Source organism: Rattus norvegicus, chromosome 14, assembly GCF_036323735.1.
Source record: "Rattus norvegicus strain BN/NHsdMcwi chromosome 14, GRCr8, whole genome shotgun sequence".
Taxonomy (NCBI): Eukaryota; Metazoa; Chordata; class Mammalia; order Rodentia; family Muridae; genus Rattus; species Rattus norvegicus.
Window position 1 is genome coordinate 19,392,393 of NC_086032.1, and position 20,344 is coordinate 19,412,736.

Here is a 20,344-nt window from a genome sequence, read left to right on the forward strand (position 1 = left end):
TGCATGAGTACTGCGTGTAAGCTTTACATGTAAGGTGTAAGGGCTAAGTTGGTGAATACATGGCCTACTATCAAGCTGGGGTGTAGCTCAATGTTAGATCACGACTAGCCTAGCCTATGTCCGGTCCGAGTTAGAGCTCCAATACTGTAAAACCAAAAGACAAATAGACAAAGCCATTCAAGGGACATTGAGGCAGCGCCAATGTTTTTAGTTTTAATAATTATAGATGTCACCAGAGGAAACCTGGGTGAATTTGTACTCTGCATACTTTTGCAATTTCTATGTAAGCGTAAAATTAGTTCAAAATTGAAGTTTAAAATTCCTGTTACTTACATAGAAAACACCTTTCAACCTATTCCCTAGATCACTTTCAAAATGGGGACAACACAAATTATTCCAATTTTTAAAATCACTTTATGAAACCTGGAATCAAGGGCTGAGGAGCACCACAAGTTCAAGGTCAGGTCAGCTACAGAGCAAGTTCCAGGTCACTCAGCATTGCAGAGCAAGACTATCTTGAAAACAAACAAACAAACAGCAAACTACACAAAACAAGCACACACTCACCACACACACACACACACACACACACACACACAAATCAGTGTATGTCTGTGAGTTTGTGCATGTGAACAGAGAGCTTCTGTTCATGTGTGTGTATGTGTGTTAGCACTTTTATCCATTTTTTAAATACTTTGTTTATATGCAAACTAATCATTGGAAACAAATTTGTGCAGAATTAGACTTCCCTGACCTTTTCTCATTTCACCATTAGTGAACCCAGCCCCTTAAAGGGCTCATTGGTGATCTTTATTTTACTGACATTTCAAACAGAAATTAAGTCAAAATCTTGCTTACCAAAACGATTGTTAATACTGACTAAATTACACATAGCCCTTGCCTTCATGTTTTCATTTTCTTGAATTTAACTAATAAATAATTTTTGCCCTGTTCTTTAATCATACATTTGAAGGACTCCCTATGACAAAATAGGTATATGATATAGATGGTGGCTTTGGGGTTCTAACAATGGAGCAGGAGAGATGACTCCCATCTGAGAAGGGTCTTGTCGCTATCAGGGCATGACAGGGTCCATTCAACAGTTCATAGGATATATTTAGGTACTATTTATTACATTTCAAAACACAGGAAAACCATACAAGTGGGCATAAACTAACTTCACAAGGCCTTGCTCAACAAGGTGAGTCTACAGTTTTGATTAAACTACTTAAAAGAATGAAAGTACCAAGTCCCATCCACAGTCAATTTCCTCTTAAGCATCTAAGAACCCTAAGTTGGGTGGGCGGGGCTGCTTTGAGAAATGAAGAGGGTAAGAGCTTCTATTCTTAATGGGAGAGACTAGATGGAATGAGTCCTTCGGGTGTCTGGCAGTCTCTGCTAAAGGGCATCCTTCTATTTCAAGGAGGAACCTAATGGGAGAAAACACATTTGAGTAAGAGACTGGCCAGAAATTCAGAGCAAGGGGGAAACACAAGAGAAACCGGAGAAGCAATAGATGTACAGAAGGGAAGGGAAAGAAAGAGCAGCAGAGAGCCAAAGATAATTAAGATGTTGGACTCTAGATGTGACCAGGAACATGAGGACTTCGGGTTCACGCCTCCGTAAAGTATGAAGGAAGACTTCTCCTGTCCATGAGAAAATTATTACAAAAGCCTAGCAAGTGCCTGCATCCAGACTGAGGAATGGAAGAATTCTGGGAATGTATAGAGTGTACCCGTATCTTCCACCCCCTGCATCTAGACTTCAATATGAAGAATTCTGGAGAATACATAGAGTATACCCTAGACACTTCTGCTTCTACAGGTCATGCTCACAAACCCTTGCGTTTAAGTCCCTGGTGTTATGCATCCGTGTCCTTCAGCAGTTACATCCTTCTGTGTGACAAGTTTCCTAAACAGAAAACCATTCCCAGAAGATTCTGGTCAGTGTCTGTCACTCTTCAACCGAGTCCTAGTCACATGCACTCAGCCCAGCTCCTGCCTTTCAAACTTTAACCCCAAAGCACAGGACACACTCTGCCTTCTGCTTAGGTGGCAATGCCTGGATCAGTTATTTGTACCCTGTTTACCTCACTAAAGGGATCTCAGACCTTAAGCCCTTCTGGTTTTCCCCTTTTTCCACTGCAAGTTACAGACTCCTTTTAGCCCTACATACCCCAGCACCTAGAGTGAATATACTAGAACCGTCTGAGGCCTCCTGAACTCATGAGTCACTATAAATAGCAACAGCATCAGCTCTCCCATAACACGTAAACACACTATTCATAACAGCCCATCTCGTGGCATAGGGGAATAACTATTGGAATAGGATAACCAGCAACAGGAAGAAAAGAACTGCCGTTTGGAGGGCACCTCAAGGTGACTGGAAGAACCACATTTCGGAAAGCCTAGGCTGCCTAAAATACTCAAGGAGACAGAGCACAGTGGCATCTTCCATCCACAAGAGTTACTGGAGTAAACAATTATTTGCACCACACAAAGCATTGTCGTGTCGCACACTCAGTATCGTGTGTAAACTCTTCATCCTTTCAGGGCCACACTGCCTCAAATTCCTAAACATTTTAATTTCAGCAGAAGAGAGAGCCTTCTTGTCATGAAAAAGAATGAACCCATTTGTTTGCGGGGTGTATAGAACAACCTGAGAATTGACTACATTTGAGGAGAACCTGGGAAGCAGGCACTACCTTCCGGCAGTTTTCCATACATCCAAGCAGTCGCTGCCTGCTCCACACCTAGAAATACTCAGGCCCTTGGCTGTTTCACCTGCCAGCCAACGTCCAGACAGACACCCACTGTCAAGTTCAAAGGAATGGAAGGCAGGTGCTGAGTTGCTGGTAAAAACCGAAGGAATACTGAAAACTCGTAGCAAGAAGGGCTGACAAGGCTTAGAGAGCAGTAGTTGCTACCTACAGAGACTTACTCTTCACCAAGCCCAGCCTGGAGCTTGCACCACTCTCTTCATGCAGATGAAGGAAATCAGGCTTCAAGCGTGTACTGATGGGACAGCAGAGGGCTCTTCCAGTAAAGCTGCCTGCTGCCAGGCCTGCCGACCTGGGTTCCATCCTTGGGAGCCACACAGTAGGAGAAAAGTGACTTTGCAAAGCTGTCTTCTGGAATCCATACTGTATTGTGCCACGGGTGGGACAGTCTGAGCGCTTATACAAGTTACCACCTGCACGTGCACCCGAGAGCACGCACACACACACACACACACACACACACACACACACACACACACACACCGTTATCCAATGCAGAGGTCATTTGATGTGCAGAACGTGAGTATTTGAGTCTACCATAACTGCTGACAAACAAGGAAAGCAGAGCCCAAGGCCGAGTCTAGTTCTGAACTTACTCTGACAATGTGAGGCAGGTTTCTAGCTCAAGTCATCTGGATGGAATACACGCCCAGAAATGCTCTAGCTGGGCAGCCCTTCCAGGAAACTCAATCATAAGGCCTCCTTCTGAAAACAGATAGTTTAGGTTTTTGATTATTTTTCAATATAAAAAGCTCTTGTTTTCAGACCTAAAGTAAAAAGTTTCTTCTTACTTCTGAAAAGTGAAAAAGAGAATGGAAGGGGCAGCCTGATTCTCTGTCTGTCGTTCCCTGGCACGAGTGCACTTCTGACAGACTAACCTCTCCTGCAGACCGTTTGAGAGGTGTGCCAATGGCGTATGGCAAATTAAAGAAAGTTTACTTTATGATATCAAAATTAAAGAGCATGACTAAAACAATTGAAAGAAAGAAGGAAAGAAGGAAGGAAGGAAGAAACAAAGAAAGATTGGTAGATTGATTGATTAGAAAAGAAAAAGGAGAAATGTATCCCAAAAAAAGACTGGAGAAGGACACAAGAGTTTGCTGGGAACTGGGAAGTCAAGTGTCCAAAAGCAAATATTCTTGGCTCTGGTAAAAAAAACAAAAACAAAAACAAAAAAAAAAAAAAACCCTACTCTGTTCATTTGCCCGGATGCCCTAAACAAAAGCAAGTGCCCATTTCTCTGTTTCAGTTTCCTGAATCTAGCTGGATCACCGACTGGCATCCATTGTCCCTGGCTCACAGAACAATGTCCACTAGCATAAATCCATCCGCTCTGGTACGCTTCCAAGGAGTTAGAAAAGAACACGACTGTCCCCGTCCACACCCACTGACTGAGCACTTCACAGCCATCATGGGCAGGCCTGCGGATAGGAGGCAGCCAGGACCTTTGCCGTGACACAGGCCCTTGAGGGTCCAGAAACACGCTGCACGGCGTGTCCATACACAGAGCCTGAAGTTCAGTCTGTACCTGTGTCTCCTAACATCTGGCATCGCTTGGCAGACTCTGTGGTCACGAGGTGGCTCTTAGAGGCCCTCCAGGACTCGACACTAACAAATGTAAAATGCAGTCGCCAAAGCCATTAACCGTGGGGAGCTAAACTGTTTCTAGATCCCAGCAGCCAGGGCCATCAGTCCCTTGCATTTTGGGCACGCCTCTGAGGATGGCAGCTGCTAACTATGGGGGGGAAAAGTGCATAGTGGAGGAGGTAAGAGGATTATTTTTAAGAAAGAGCACAATCTAAGTTTTCTCTCCGCCACCCACTCCACACCACCTCCTCATCCCTTGTCTCTCCTCCCGCCTGTTCTTCCACACCACTCCTGTCTCTCTCCAGCCTCACTCTCCCTGCTGCTCAGCATGCCACAGTCACACACAGGTTTCTTTCCCTGTGTCCCTAGCTGGGACACCCGTTCTGACACCACACTGGGAACAGAGGTCATGAAGAGCCTCGGGGGCCGCCGAGCTTAGAGAAGGAGCTGAAGCCAGCTGGTGTCTGTGGTCTTTGCAGACACAAACGTCAGGATCAAATGCACTCCAGCCTTTTCGATGCCCCAGCTTGATGCCAGAAGTGGTGGAAAAGGGAAAAATCATCTTTATTCTGAGCTAAACGGACCTGTCAGTTACGTCACGTTCCCAATGTGGAAAACCTATGGCCAGAGTCTCCTTAGAACTTGTTTCAAAGATGCACAGTTTTGGGCTTCTTGACAGTGACTTCTAAGCAGAGTTCTCTGACGTCTGCGTGCAACGGCAACCATCTTTAAGTATACGTGATGACTATGTGTGCCCAGTTTCTCCCATCACCCTACGGCCAACAGGCAATACCACCCATTTGGCAGTTGTCTACCCCAAAACAAAATGCCATTTTGGCAACAGCGGAAATAATTAGGCACTTTCCAAAGTGGAACAATTAAAAGTCAGTGTGAGATGTGATGTGGCAGTGGAGGGAGGTAAGGCAGAGAGAGACAGCGTCCTAGGCTAGAATGCAAGAAAATCAGCTGGGTTTTCACTTAGGGCGTGACAGAGACTGAGACCAATAAAAGCAATGTTATCCTTCCTTAGTAATTTAAATGTCCCTCCTTGGTCGTTTACGTATTCTTCAGGGAATGTGTATTAAACGTCCTTTGGATCTGACACAGCTCTAGAGAGTCCCGGTGAATAAACAAGACACACCTCCCCTTGCTTGCAGTCACGGGACTTAAGATCTCTAATAGTCACACAAAACAAAGTTGTAAATTAAAAAAGAAAAGCTTGTTAGTTGAAAGATGTATCTTGGAGGAACCAAAGAGGGGCAGAGGGACTTAACAATGAGGAAGCAGCAGCATGAGAGGAGGCAGACGCTCTCTGAAAAGGCAGCATTTCGAGACGGAAGATGAAGAAAGGCAAAAGCCCACAGAGATAAAGGCAGGATGGTCGTTCCAGGAAGCTGGGGCACACAAGCAAAGTCTCTGGAGTAAGAAGCAGTAGGGAAGCCAGGGTTATTAACATCTGTATAACTGAAATAAAGGGAGTTAAGAGAGGATGCTGTAATGTAGGACTGAACGGAGCAGCATGCCGGAAGGATGCTGCGTGTGGAATGCACAACCCAGATACGGCTTCGAGGTCACCGGGAGACCATCCACACAAGAGTGGTATGGCCTGGCTCATGCTTCACTAAACCAACGCTGCCTCTGAGTGGAGAAAGACTTCAGAGCAAAGCGAGACACGACAATGCCCTGGGAAAAACCAGAGCAGCCAAGCTGAGAAGGGGACAGTTCAGAAGGAGAGCCAACCGAAGGCACTGCAGAATGAAGGCTCAGAGACGCCTCTCCAGTTACAATTAATCTGTGAGTGGCTTGGCTTCTTTACCTCGAAAAATTACAGCTGCTGCATAATTCCCAAGCCAGCACATGTAGGCACCTCGCCTTCAAGACACAAGCGGTGTACAGATGTAAGGAGCTCAGAAGGCCTAGACTCAAGACATAGGCACTCTTGAGAGAGAACAACGGACTGTGAGGCAAGGACTTCATAGATGCATTCTCTCATAAAAATGTCGGCATGTTGGTGCCTGCCTTTCTGCATTTGGATGCAGCCATGTATGTGTTTAAGGAAGTACACCAGGTAAGGCCATTCCCAGGCTGCCTGCCTCCCAGCTGAGCAGCAGGAATACGGATGGTCATTTCTAAGAAGACCTTTGCATCGAATTGGATGATCACAGCCAACACTCTTCAGAAGGAAAAGGGTAAAATTTCCTCCCATCAGGGATTGCCTGACATACACAAGGTCCTCAGTTCAATCCACAGTATCCCATAAAACAAGGCCGGCCTATAACCCCAGCTCCTCAGGGGTAGAGACAAGAGAATCATCAGTCCAGGGTCCTCTTTGTCTAAACACCAAGTTCAAAGGCAACCTGGGCTCCATGAGAACCTACAATCGTTGAACAATCGGGTCCGTAGCATGTCTACATTTCCAGGACTTAGCTTAAGACACAAAGCAGTACACCAGGAGGAAACCTCTGAGGGCTCACCTCTGGAACAAATTAGACTGCTTATTTTGCATCCTATATTCAAACTGATCCCCAAATTCCCCAGAGAGCAGCAGCATCCCCCCCCACACACACACACATTAAATAGGTCTGAGGTGCCCATCTCTCATTACTTGCATGTCACCAGCACCGTTTGCATTGCCTTTCCAAGTAAACAAACAAACAAACAAACAAAAAAGTCGTGACATCATTATCACCTCTAAATTGCTTAGCACTTGTTTAGGTGACCCTCCCCCTCCTCTCCCTCTCTCTCCCTCTCTCTCTCTCCATCTCTTTAATATAGACACTGATGACACATCTTATTACTTGAAGAATGAGAGATACCTTCAAAAGAGGGAGAAAAGACAAGGGGAGAGAAGGGAGAGGGTAAGGGGGTGAGGAAGAGGAGAGAAAAGGAATGGAGGGGAAGGGGAGGAGAGGGGATCTCTCACATATGCTCAGCAGAGGCCCTCTTTGATGCTGGCTGGTACCCTGCCAAAACAGACAGTAAATCACGAGAAAGATAGGCATCTATTTGGAATGGGATATCTTCTTTTTCCAAGCTGATAGTCATATCCCTTTTTATAAGCTTTACAAGGAGCTGGCTTAGAACGGATACTATTATTTTGGGTGATGTACCATGGCGAATCCTTTTAGAAATGTTTCCCTAGCATTCCAATGAAAGAAACATGGCTTTAGCTACCTGTCCTCCACCTCACATGTAACTCTCCTCCCCTTTCAGTTGAGAAGTCCACTCCCGAAATCCCCAGCACTTAATAATATTAATCCAGCGGCCCATCCGTGTCACTCCTCTTGGAGCAGGGCTCGTCCGGCTTCCTAAGCCACCTGCTCCATTCCAGTGCTGAGAGGAGAGCAGATTCACGGCGATACACACCACGCCCTCTTTAATTTTAATGCTGTGAATTCACGTTTCAACAGCCCCGAGCTCTTCATTCTAATTTGGCCTGTCATCGCCTGCCATGACTGAACTTGATCTTGATCTGTGCCACCCATAATGCCTTTTATTGCAGGGTCTGGGCTTCTGCAAGAGATGGAGAGTGTGCAGAGCGCTGCCAACATGAAAGCTGTCACTAAGTCCTCTTCCGGAACCTTCCACAACCGGCAAGCATTTCTCCTGTACAGATGCATTCCAGCTGTAAGGCTCTCCCTGTATCAGAGCCCCCCGACTCAACAAACACAGTACTGCTTAAACATATGCCCAAGCCCGCAGTCTACTTATGACTTGAGTCCGAGAGTGCCTTTGACCTCCTCCCATTCGCCTTCATGTTTTATACAAGGCATGAAATCTATGACAGCCAGCCTTTTGAGAGCTGTGTCACTCGGCATTCCACTCTGCCCTGTGCAATGCTTCTCTGATGTTCTGTTTTAAATCACTGTCCTGGCCCGCAATCCATCTAAATGTCACCGATGACTGTGATATTTGGAAGACGAACATAAACACGCGTACACTCTCGTCTTAGCCTATTGTCTCAGGAGAACCTATTTTTAAGTGGAATCAATCCAACGATCCTCTGACTGCTGGTGGCTGCAGTTAAATAGCATATGGTCTGTGAGGCTGTACCCTAGCACACTTTTCAGGATGAAGACTTGCCATCTGTGCCCACACTTACTCGTATCTTTCCTCCACCAATCTTCCACATGAGCTCTTAGACCAACTTGTCAGCACAAGAAGAGCGTATCCTCAGACATTACAGCAGACCACTATTAAACAGACCACCCCAGTGTCCCTGACTGCCTCTACATTGGCTGAGGAGGAGTAAGGCAGAGCAGTGCTGAGCTGAGAGTACTCACTGAGCGGCTTGAGGATGCTGCTGCTGGATTCGTCCGCATTCTCCACATCTGATTTGTCGGAATAGTTCTCAGAGATCCTTTCCTTCTCCTTCTTTTCCTTGTGCCCAGCCTTTCTCTTATGGCGTCTCCTTCTCCGGTAGCTCTTGGGCACATGGACCCCAATGTAGATCGTGTGGTGACCTAAGGACGGTAGACAAGTCAAAGGTCATTTCAGCCCATGATAACTCTACACTTAAATTACACAGGAACCACAGGCCAGAGAAGTCTGAGTGAGAAATTACTGCCCAGCATTTACCTAACTCAAAGAATTGAGCTTGTAAAAACAGATTGGATTTCTTTCCAGATTTCACTCTGCTACAGTATAATGTCATCCACTAACTGGTACTTGGTTCTGTGAACATGTGCTCAAGTTCTGTCCTTAGGTTTATGAAAGTCGAAGAGTAGCGAACTGGAAATCAAGAATTCTTGATTCTGGTCACAGATCTGTCATCAGCTGTCTGTATAGCTTTCATTATACATCTCTTGTTTGTTTCTCTTTGCTTACGGAGACGGGGTCCCATGTAGCCTTGGCTGACCTCTAACTTGATATAGAGCGGAAGATGACCTTGAACTTCTGATTCTATTGCCTCCATCTCCCAAGTGCTGGGATTCCAGGCAAGCATCACTATGCTTAGTTTATTCTCTGCTTGAACCCAGGGATTCACATAGACCAGGCAAATACCCTACCCACTGAGCTTCACTACCAGCCCATTACCACTCAGAACCTTGGCCTCATCCCTCCATACAGTGAGGGGCTGAAGTTGGGTAACCCCTAGAGGTCTGTTCTGCTCTAGATTTTAGAGATCTGTGATTCCACTGACTAGAACGAGGTGGGGGAAGCTGCTGGGTTGCAAAAATAAAGATCAAAAGTTCAAAAGGTTCTATGCTATAACTTTTTTTTTAAATCCAATCAGCAGAAGAGAGACAGAGAACTGGGGCAAACTAGGAAAAAATAAGACTTTCTCGGGGAGAAGATTTTAAAAGTCCACAAATATTAGCATTAGGAAGTGCTAAATGGAACCTCAACTCCACTGTCCCTCTTAGGTCTCTTTTCTTGCTCCCAAAAGTTTCTAAAGCCTGGTTGTCTCGATGATAAAAATAAGACCCAGCCCAGCCAAGGCTGCCTTCAGAGAAGGGTACAAGAAAAACCAGATCTAACTGCTTCCAGACCTCCTTAGGTAAGGCACCTCAAAACTAACAAGATATCATTTTACAAAATCTGATAACATGGATGAGAAACCCCAGTTCCACGTCTTTTTTTGTTGTTGCTGTCGTTTTGTTTTGTTTTGTTTTGTTTTGTTTTAGTTGAAAAACTTTTACTTTCTCTTTTCCTACCGCATAACTTCTGAATGTGGAAATCGTCATTTCAGAAGTAATTTGAACATTCTTTTATTGCAAATTAGATTAGGTTATCTCATCTAATACATTTCCCATTTCTAGAATTATTCTTTGATGGTACTTCATAGTTCCAGAGATAATATCATATACCACCATGTACCTCCTGAGTATCAAATGCCGTGAACTGCTTTCCACAGAACTCACCAGGCACCCCTAAAACCACCACAATTCAAAGATTTTCCTTAAACTGACAGTATAAATTAACCATATGCTGCTTCAAGAAAAAGACTCCAACTGTGGAAGAATGACCTCTCCAGGGTAGTGTATCACGAGAAAATTGAAACTTGGAAGGAAGTTGGAGCACCTCCACATGAAGCGGGACCCTACCCCCACCACACAAAAAGCACCAACTTGTGACTATAAAGTACAGTGAACAATCGCCCCACAGGACGTGTGCCAATAAGAAATGTATCATGTCTAACCATTTGCAAGCAAATTGTTCTCATGGGAAAGTTATATTATACTAGGAAGTAGGAAATGTCTCAGAAACAATGTGAATTAAGAAACGGTGTCAATTGTTTCCTGTTCCCCCCTTACAAAGGGAAGCAGTGCAACTTTATCTCATCCCAGCAGTACAAGTCAGTGGAGCCTCGTACGGAACCAGATCTCTCACACACACACACACACACACACACACACACACACACACCACACACCACACACACACAGGCATACACACACCCCACACACACAGGCACACACACACACCCCACACATACACATTCACACAAGCACACATACGTGCACACACATACACATGCATACACACACATACACACACATACACACACATAAGTGCACAGATACACATGTGCACACATGCACATATGCACTAGTGGGAACACACACACACACACAGGGGGGTACACACACAGGGGGGGTGAGTTTCAAAATTCGAAAATGTCACAGTAAATGTTTTCTGCACATTATTAAATGATAGTCACAGGGAAAAGGTCACTAAGGTACATTAATGCTGATGTGGTGCAATAAGATTTCCTGTGTAAACTCATCTGTAAAGTCTCTGTGTAGTACATGTGATCAAGTCATTCAAAAGTGACTATATGAGCTAACAGGATTTAAAATTTTATATGTGTATTGTTTTATATATATATTTATATATATATGAATGTGTATGTGAATGTGTGTGTATTGTTATATATGTGTGTGTGAATGTGTGTGTATTGTTATATATATATGTGTGTGTGTATTGTTATATATGTGTGTTTGTATATTGATATGTATATGTATGTGTGCGTAAATGTGTGTGTATTGTTATACATGTGTGTGTGAATGAATGTGTGTGTATTATTATATATGAGTGTGTGTGTGAATGTGTGTGTATTGTTATATGTGTGTGTGTTAATGTGTGTGTATTGTTATATATGTGTGTGTGAATGTGTGTGTATTGTTATATATGTGTGTGTGAATGTGTGTCTATTGTTATGTGTGTATGTGTGTGTATGAACGTGTGTGTATTGTTATATGTGTGTGTGTTAATCTGTGTGTATTGTTATATATGGGTGTGTGTGTGTGAATGTGTGTATATTGTTATATATGTGTGTGTGAATGTGTGTCTATTGTTATGTGTGTATGTGTGTGTATGAACGTGTGTGTATTGTTATATGTGTGTGTATGTGTGAATGTGTGTGTGTATTGTTACATATTGCTATATATAAAGTATTATTTTCAAACCAATGAAAAAGCTACAGTGATTCAGACGGCGAGCCTTCAGGCCCTGCCGTGGGATGGACCTTCATCTGAGAACTTGGTTGGGTTGCCATAACTACAAACACGGTACCATTCTGCTCATTTGGGTGACCGTAGAGCTGCAGTACTGTCCCTGGAACACATCCGACTTCCTGCATCCCTCCAGCTCCTCCTCCCACAGTTTTCTGCCTCGCTTCGCATTTGATGCTGCACTTCAGAGTCCTGTAGCAAGCACCTTTTCAGGCTGAGAAGATTTGGGGGCTCCTTTAGCGATACCCCAAACTTCGGGCATTTTTATTAGCTTGTTACGGTATAATCTGCAAACTGTAATGTTCACTCCTCGGAATCGTAAAATTCAATGCTTTTAGGTAGAATTGTGCAAACCATCACCGTCACCCAATGTTAGAAGCTTTCTACCAATCCACAGAGATCTCTCTGTCAGTTCCCTTTGCCACCCCGCACACCTACTCTCGGGCATTTTATTTACTCATGGTGATAACATCTATGAAGCTCAACATTGTGGGTATTCCTACAATATGGTAAAATAAAGTATTTCCAGTGAGGAAGATATTGTTTGCCAAGAAATGTCTAAGGAATTAAGTCCCTGACCTAAGCACTGCATCCCCCTCCTCCTTTCCCTGTCCTCCCCTCTCCTCTCCCCTCCCTCCCCCTCCTCTTTCTCTTTCTCCTCTTCCTCCCGCATCTTTCTGGAACCTAATCTTCCCCTTTGGCCTTGTGTTTACATAAAGGAAAAGAAATGTGAATCTGGATGATGTGGACCATTGGGGGTTTGTTACTTTAGATACTAATACTCTGTCTCTCCTTCCTTCTCCATTGCCCATGAAAGGAGGCAAACAGGACAGCCTCGTGTTGCAGGACCTGGCTTACATGGGCATTCTTTCACACAGGGATGACCAAGTATGTGATTAGCTGTATGGCCAAGTAACCAAAACACCGAAAGCGACGTGAGCTGAGATAGAAGTGTTCTTACAGCCCGCACAAAACTCCCATCATCCTGCTCAATGGAAACTTCATTGCTGCTGGAAAGAGACTATTGTTGGTGAGAATATCGCAGGTGGATCTCCATGTTTGCTTTCATTAAAACATCTCTATTTGCCTCAGAGTTAAGTCGTGAAGATTAATGTAAGCTCTCAGTGGAGCCGGAAATGTTAAAGGCGCAGTTACTGTCCTGTGTAAAGAGAAGAGAAGGGACAGCTTTCTGACCCCAAAAGAGTCGACAAAACTGTTAAGATGCTCAAAAATGGGGATCGTTACTAATTTAACTTAATTTACAAGAAAAGTGTTAGGCTCAAAAAAACTCCTCTTCTGTCGATCGCATGACAATTGCTTCTAAGAATGATGGGAAAGTAGGAGATAAAACTTATTTAAATTTAATTTGACTTTCTAAAATTTTAATTTAAAGCCTTGATCCAGAAGGAAGATACAATTGTTTAATTATTAAAAGCAAGCTTACATTTATGCTAGTCCAACCAATAAAGTGTGGAGCCTACACGTGACAGTGCTCATCTAGGTAAGTAGTCATAGGGCACCATATCTTCCATCTAGCAAGAACTTCAGCATCATGTGGTCAAAGAAATAGCCTACACGCCTGTCTCTGACAGATGGTGGGAGCTCCCCGCACATTCCGAGTATCTCGGGAATACTTCACAATCCACGAGACCGCCGGGACTTCTGGGAAGACAGCACGGCTCTGCTTGCTACCTCTGAATGTCAGAATCCTCACTACGGAGTCTCACGTCTCCCTGTCTTCACCTGTGCCACCCTCATTACGAACAGGACGCTCTGTGACGCTGCCACGCACCCGTCTCCCAATTCCCAAGAAACGGCTAACCTAGCTGGAAGCTTCTTCTTATCACTAGAATGTTTTCAGGGCAAACAGTCAACCCTTCCACTTAGCAACTCTGCAGCCGCTCAGGCAGAGATGGCTTTTGCAGACACTACGTCCTTAGCATGATTCAGAAGTTGGAAGAATCCAATGATAACGCAAGCCAGATAACAAAAACTCACCAGCCAAGTAAAAATGTCTACGGATGGCTTTGACGGTTAACAACCTGTGTCTCTGTAGGCAGGATGGAGCTATCAGCTCCTCCCCGGGACCTGCACTGAGGCAGCAACCATGCGCCAAGATCTTCTAAGCGTGCCCACAGCGGCTATGCACTTCTCTGACACATGGGATCCTGCTGTTAGTTTCAGATCCGTGTGAAGAAACCATAGCTTGGGCAGTCAAGGATGCTGAAACCAGTGAGCAAAGGCCTTGTTCAGAGCATCCCACAGAAGAAACATCGCTAGGGTATCAATGTGAGCGTGAGCTGAGTGCCAGCTATGAGGGAATTTAAAAAAAAAGACACTTACAGTGTTAAGAAGATGACTTGCTGGGTGGGGCATGGCTACACATGCCTAGAACCACCTACTCGGGGGTCGTAGGTCTGGAAACAGGAATATGTGACTCCTGGCCAGCCAGACTAGCAAGCCCTGGGTTCAGTGAGAGGCCTTGTCTCAAAGAATACAGTAGGGGGGGGACAGCAAACATCTACCTCTGTCGTCAGTGTGCACGCACCCAAGTAAAGTGCACATGTATCCTATAAATGACATAACTAATCCGTTTCCTTCCTTGTGCTGATGGCAAGAAAGAGAAGAACCAACTAAGAGGCCGTCCCGTGTGAGTGCAGCAGTCCTTAGCATGCATTTGATGCACTGCCCTCCCCCTCCCATTTCACAACCGTGGGGGCGGTTGTCTGCTTGCTTTTTGGTTTTGTCTACGCTCCCTCCTGAGCCACTTTGGAAGAGGGTGGTATATGCGTGCGTTTGTTTGTTTGTTTGTTTGTTTGTTTGTTTGTTTGTTTGTTTGTTTATCTTGAGGTTTCAGCGCTATATGCCAGCTCGTGGGTCGCCAAAGGACAGATTAAAACCTTCCCCACAGATGTACCTTGTCCCACCTGCAGTCACTTCGCCAGCCTCCCCCACACTTCTCTAATTAAAGACCGAAGTACGCTCCGTTGTGCTTCTTAGTCTCCACTGTTGATATTTCTACAGTCAAGCAAATTTCCGTTCTCCCCCACCTAAAGCAAAGACTCTACAACCCAAACACTGCGTACCCTCCTTTCGGAACTGATCGGCCACCTTCCCAAAATTCAAGTCCTGATCTCACGTAACCTGCTTTGTGTCAAGATGCTTAGAACAAATGGGTAGCCGTCGCCAAAGGGAATAGAGGGAAGCAAAATGGAGGTCTACTGTTTTTATAAATCTTTAAAGAAGCATGTAGGACAGAGGCAATGATCCTGGATGGGGGGGTTGACTTAAAAAAGAAAAAGATGCCACAAGGTCTTTACGAACAAACAAAAAGCCTCAGTTTTTAATAAGAGAGCTTACTTGATATCAAGTACAAGTACCGTGGAGGTGAATGTGGTGCTTTATATATTAAGAAGCAGACCAGCTTGTACGATCCAAAATATTTCATAAATTAATGCATATAAATTGTTGGTTTAGCCTACACAAGTCCAAAAGAATGACCACATCCGCTCTAATAAGATGCAACAACACTGATAATTTACTAGGGCATAAATACCAGCTCATGAAGAGAAAATCGTTTTCAGAAGCCAGATATGATTTTGCAGTTACCAGGGGGTGAGCCAGCCCTTTATGTTTGAAAGAGGGTCTAGACTTCAAACGCGTGACTTCTTGGAACAAGGGTGATTAATATTTTTATATTTTGGAAAGGGGTGATCTTTTTTTTACATGGAAAAAATAATGCAAATCTTTATCAACAGATAATTACATATCACATATATAAATTATTGATAGATAGCTTTGAAATACTGGTGAGTAATTTGTTTTAATATTAACACTACTAATTACACTTAGAATCGAGCATACAGACGAATACATAGAAAATATTGTTTTTTTAAGAGGGGATGGGTCTGAGGAGATCACTCAGGAGATAAAAGCACTTGTTTGAACAAGCTTGAGGACCAAGGCTCAAATCCCAAGAACCAAGGTAAAAGCCAGACAAATACGGTGAGCATCTCTAGTCCCAGCACTCCTGTGAGGAGGGAGGAGACTGAGCCAAGAGAATCTGCCAGAAGCTCATAGGCCAGCTAGCTGGCGTAAATGACAGAAACAGAAGAGACCCTGCTTCAGTCAAAGCAGAAGGCACCACTATATACATAGTGTACACACACACACACACACACACACACACACACACACACACACATACACATACACTCATACAGAAAAAGGGAGAAATACCTTTCTTGTCCTGAACTGCCTGGGATTTCCAGGAATCTTAAGCCTATCTGAAATCCCCTAACCAGACTGATAAGAAATCTCAACTTGTGATCTCAAATTGTGATCACTGAAGACAATATTTTCAATATGGATGATGACAGTGGGGAGTGATGATGGTGATGGTGATGGTGACGATGACTATCTGTACACAAGAACAAACAGCTATAAGCAAAATTAAAAAGGAAGCAAGCTAGGTTTTCTCAGCTTGATGTCAAACCCTCAGTTCAGAGAAAACTGTGCATCTTCCTCTGACTGTTCACGTTAGCAAACACTTGTAAGGAGCCTTAGATAAAGGTGAGGACAAGGCCATGGGGTAGCATCAAGTTTCCAGGATAATCTCCATCATTAACAGTTGATGACAGAGGTAAAACGGAATTAGTAAATATTCTTACAGTAGGCATAAGTTATTTTCAAACATCTATGCTAAAAAGGCAAGAATTTCCTTTTAAAGGTACTTTAGGAGTTTCTCCTAACGAACCATCAAAAGTGAGTTCCGCTCACCCTACATAAACTACAGTTCCTAAAGTGCCTCCAGTCAGAAAGGAATCTCCAAAGTAAAATTTAATGCTAATCCAGCCTACTATTTTCTACCCTTATCCGCAAATTAAAAACACCAATATATTTAGAAATCTAGGCATAACGTTCATGAGCAACCTTAATGAACAACTGTCTCCCACTCTATCTTGTACACAAAGATACTCCAGAAGTGTGGATGGCACTCCCCTTCTCTTTCCAAGGGGGGTGGGGAATCAAAGCTATCTTTTTCCTTATCCCACCCACCTGGAGACCTGATAATAGACCTGATAGTGAACTCCCTTTGTTCTCAAGAGCATTCACTCTGAGCAGGACAGAAGAGGCCACTGGGACTTAGTCTTAACCTGTCCCTGTACCATCTCTTTAAAACCACTGAACAGAATGGAGTGGGTCAACAGAGGCAACGCCTCCCATAACTCTATCCTCCCTCACCCTGCCCAGAAGCAAGTGCCTGGCAACCTTCACCCAGCTCTGGGCACAGTTTCCCCAGTGTTCACACGAGTGCCAACCCCCAGGAGCCAGGTCTGCCAGACCTTTCACTTGACTGAGGAAGAGTTGAATAGACTCAAAAGATCTGGGAAGGCTGGTACTACCCAGTTAGAACTCCTCCACTCACCCTGACAGCCAACAGCCCCTGAATTTTGATGTGCAGTATATACGTGGCTGGCCTGAACCTACCTGGAAGGCAAACATGGAGAACTAACTGCTCTTGATTTCTCTTGCAGTCACCATGTATGCCACTGAATGGGAAGTAGAATTGAACGACTCAAAACAATAGCTAATCCAACAGTCATTGATAATTGGATTTGCAACGGCAGCCAGAGAGGCAGCAGCCAAAGAGACACATAAATGCACACATTCATACCCTCATTCCAAATACATTGTCCAGCACTGAGCCTGCTATGACTTCTCTGTCTGCAGTGGCTTAACTGTGGCTGGGCAATAGGAACACTGGTATTTGGTTCTAGAGACAGATAATCCACAGTATAGTCAATGGACTCATGGCTGATCACAAATGAAATATCTCCAATTGCTTTACTTAATGCTCTTCCCTACCATTCTGTATGTAGGTACTCGGGATGCAAGGAATGGCGCGGGACTATCGCAATCGCCGAGGGAGAGATGCCCCAAGAGGCACATTGGCCTGAATAAGACCACCTCTGAAATCTTTGCGATTATAGCTTTCTGTATGCACCCAGAGAAGAAGCTACTATCTTCACCTCAGTCACTGATGTACTTTGAGAGCCAGGGTCCACTAACACTGCTTTGATTTAGTGGCTTCATTTCCAGTAAGCCTACTAAAGCCAAAGGGCCAATCAATTAATGATATACAGAGACAGGCAGCACTCTAGATTCCCCAGGCTAGAGAAGCACCCCTTTCCTGTTCCCATGACTACGCTATGTGTCTGTCATCAGTCCTCCCACCCAACATTATCTATAAAACACACTTTAAAAAAAAAACAATGGTGATGAGCCCACTAAATTAGCAATTACCTAAGGGAAAGAAGCTCAGCGTGTCTCTGAATATGCTTCTGTCACAAACGACAAATTTAGATCCACAACCCTTAGTCCCATGAGCTGCACCAGAATATGAAAATGTTCTGAGTGGAGATGTGCATCCTCTTATCAAGTGTCGCACCAAGGGTGACCCTATGCAGGATGATGAAGTCTTTCTCTCTTGTCTCTCCAAAGCCTTTCCAACACCTTCACCCTCCCTTCAGATACTACTTCTTATTCTTCAAGATGCCTTTCTAGCTCTCATTCATCTCTGTCTACACATCTCTCCCCTCCAGAGAGAACAAGCACAGTATAGCCTCTGGGAACGAGTACTGACCAGGAAAGGCGTTCCCCTGGCTACTCTGGTGACTGCCCAATCCCTTCCGCTTCATCCAGGCTCATCTAGCCATCCGTAAAGTGAGAACATTAAGCTAGATCTTTTGGGAGACCCCTTCCAGTTATGCAAATTCTATACAATCCCAAACATTTAAAAGAGTCAAGTACAACTGAACCCATAGAAAGGAAGGCTACCAGCTTTGCACCAACGCCTTAGAGGCACCAACGCCTTAGAGCACTGCTTCTCAACCTTCCTAATGCTGTGACCCATGCTTTGGCGACCCCCCACCCATAAGATTATTTCATCACTACATCATAACCGTAACTTTGCTACTGCTATGAGTCATAGTGAAAATATCTGACATGCAGGATATCCGCCCATGACTTTCAAGTTCCTACCTTAGGTAGTGTCATCATCCCTGTGGCTTAGGATAGCCATGGCACTGGGACTTCCCAGTTACTTTCTCCCTCCCTATTCCTTCTTCTTGCTTCCATCTTATACAGTCAGCTGCTTACGTCACAGTTCTACGTGGATGGCTAACAGGTATTGAATAGATTCGAATGGTTGGGTTCCTATCATAGGCACCACTTTACACCAGCTTTAATTGTCTTACAAAATGACAAAGGAGCTCCCAGGTGGCTCATAGCAAAAATCCATACAGCCGTCATCCATCTATCCATCCACCTATCCATCCATCTATCCATCCATCCATCTATCCATCCATCCATCTATCCATCCATCTATCCATCCATCTATCCATCCATCCATCTATCCATCCATCCATCTATCCATCCATCTATCCATCCATCCATCTATCCATCCATCTATCCATCCATCTATCCATCCATCCATCTATCCATCCATCTATCCATCCATCTATCCATCCATCCATCTATCCATCCATCTATCTATCCGTCCATCTATCTATCCGTCCATCCATCTATCCATCCATCCATCTATCCATCCATCTATCCATCCATCTATCCATCCATCCATCTATCCATCCATCCATCTATCCATCCATCCATCTATCCATCCATCTATCCATCCATCTATCCATCCATCCATCTATCCATCCATCTATCCATCCATCTATCCATCCATCTATCCATCCATCCATCTATCCGTCCATCTATCTATCCGTCCATCCATCTATCCATTCATCCATCTGTAAATTCTGGGGACTTAAACCATACCTCTCCAACTCTTTTGTCCCCAGTTGACCAACACAAAACATCATTTCCCAGTTTGATCAGACTCCCACTTTTATCACCACCCTCTTGGGGAGTTCTTTACATCCCACAGCCAAAAGGAGCCTTTCTTGCAGAATGTCGCTTGTCATTTCCTTGATTAAAACCCTTTACATATGCTTTGAATATGTTCAACAGAATTCCTAATCTTCAGCAGAATTAAATATCACAAAAAACAGACCTTGTGGGTCACACCTATAATCCTAGCACCTCAAGAAGCTGAGGTGGGAAGACTTCTGTGTGTTTGAGGCTATCTTGGGCTATATAATGAATTCCAGCCCAGCCCGGGCTACAGTAAGAGCCTCTTGGCTTCAATAACTAGGTAATAGCTGGGGAGGTGGCTCAGTGGTAGAAGTGCTTGCTGTGTAAGTGTGGGGACTTAAGCTCAGATCCACAGCACTCAAGGAAAATTCAGGCACTTTGGGCAGGAGGGACAGAGACAAATATCTACAGAGCACCCAGGCCAGCTAGCTAGTCTAGCCAAACGGTGACTCCATATTAAGGGAAAGACCCTGTCTCAAAAAAATAATAATAATACTATAGAGGAGCTAGAGAGGTGGCTCAGTGGTTAAGAGCACGGACTGGTCTTCCAGAGGTCCTGAGTTCAATTCCCAGCAACCACATG

At 44.4% G+C, this 20,344-nt stretch overlaps 1 protein-coding gene across 6 annotated transcripts in view; it reads right to left on the reverse strand.

Annotated features, from left to right (window-relative positions):
* Slc4a4 (solute carrier family 4 member 4) overlaps positions 1-20,344 on the reverse strand; it is a 451,986-nt gene that overhangs the window by 266,999 nt on the left and 164,643 nt on the right. For all 6 annotated transcript variants that reach the window (XM_039092509.2, XM_006250791.5, XM_039092511.2 and 3 more), the window contains one exon: positions 8,650-8,829. In XM_039092509.2, the coding sequence (XP_038948437.1) occupies positions 8,650-8,829 (180 nt within the window). The remainder of the gene's footprint in view (positions 1-8,649; positions 8,830-20,344) is intronic.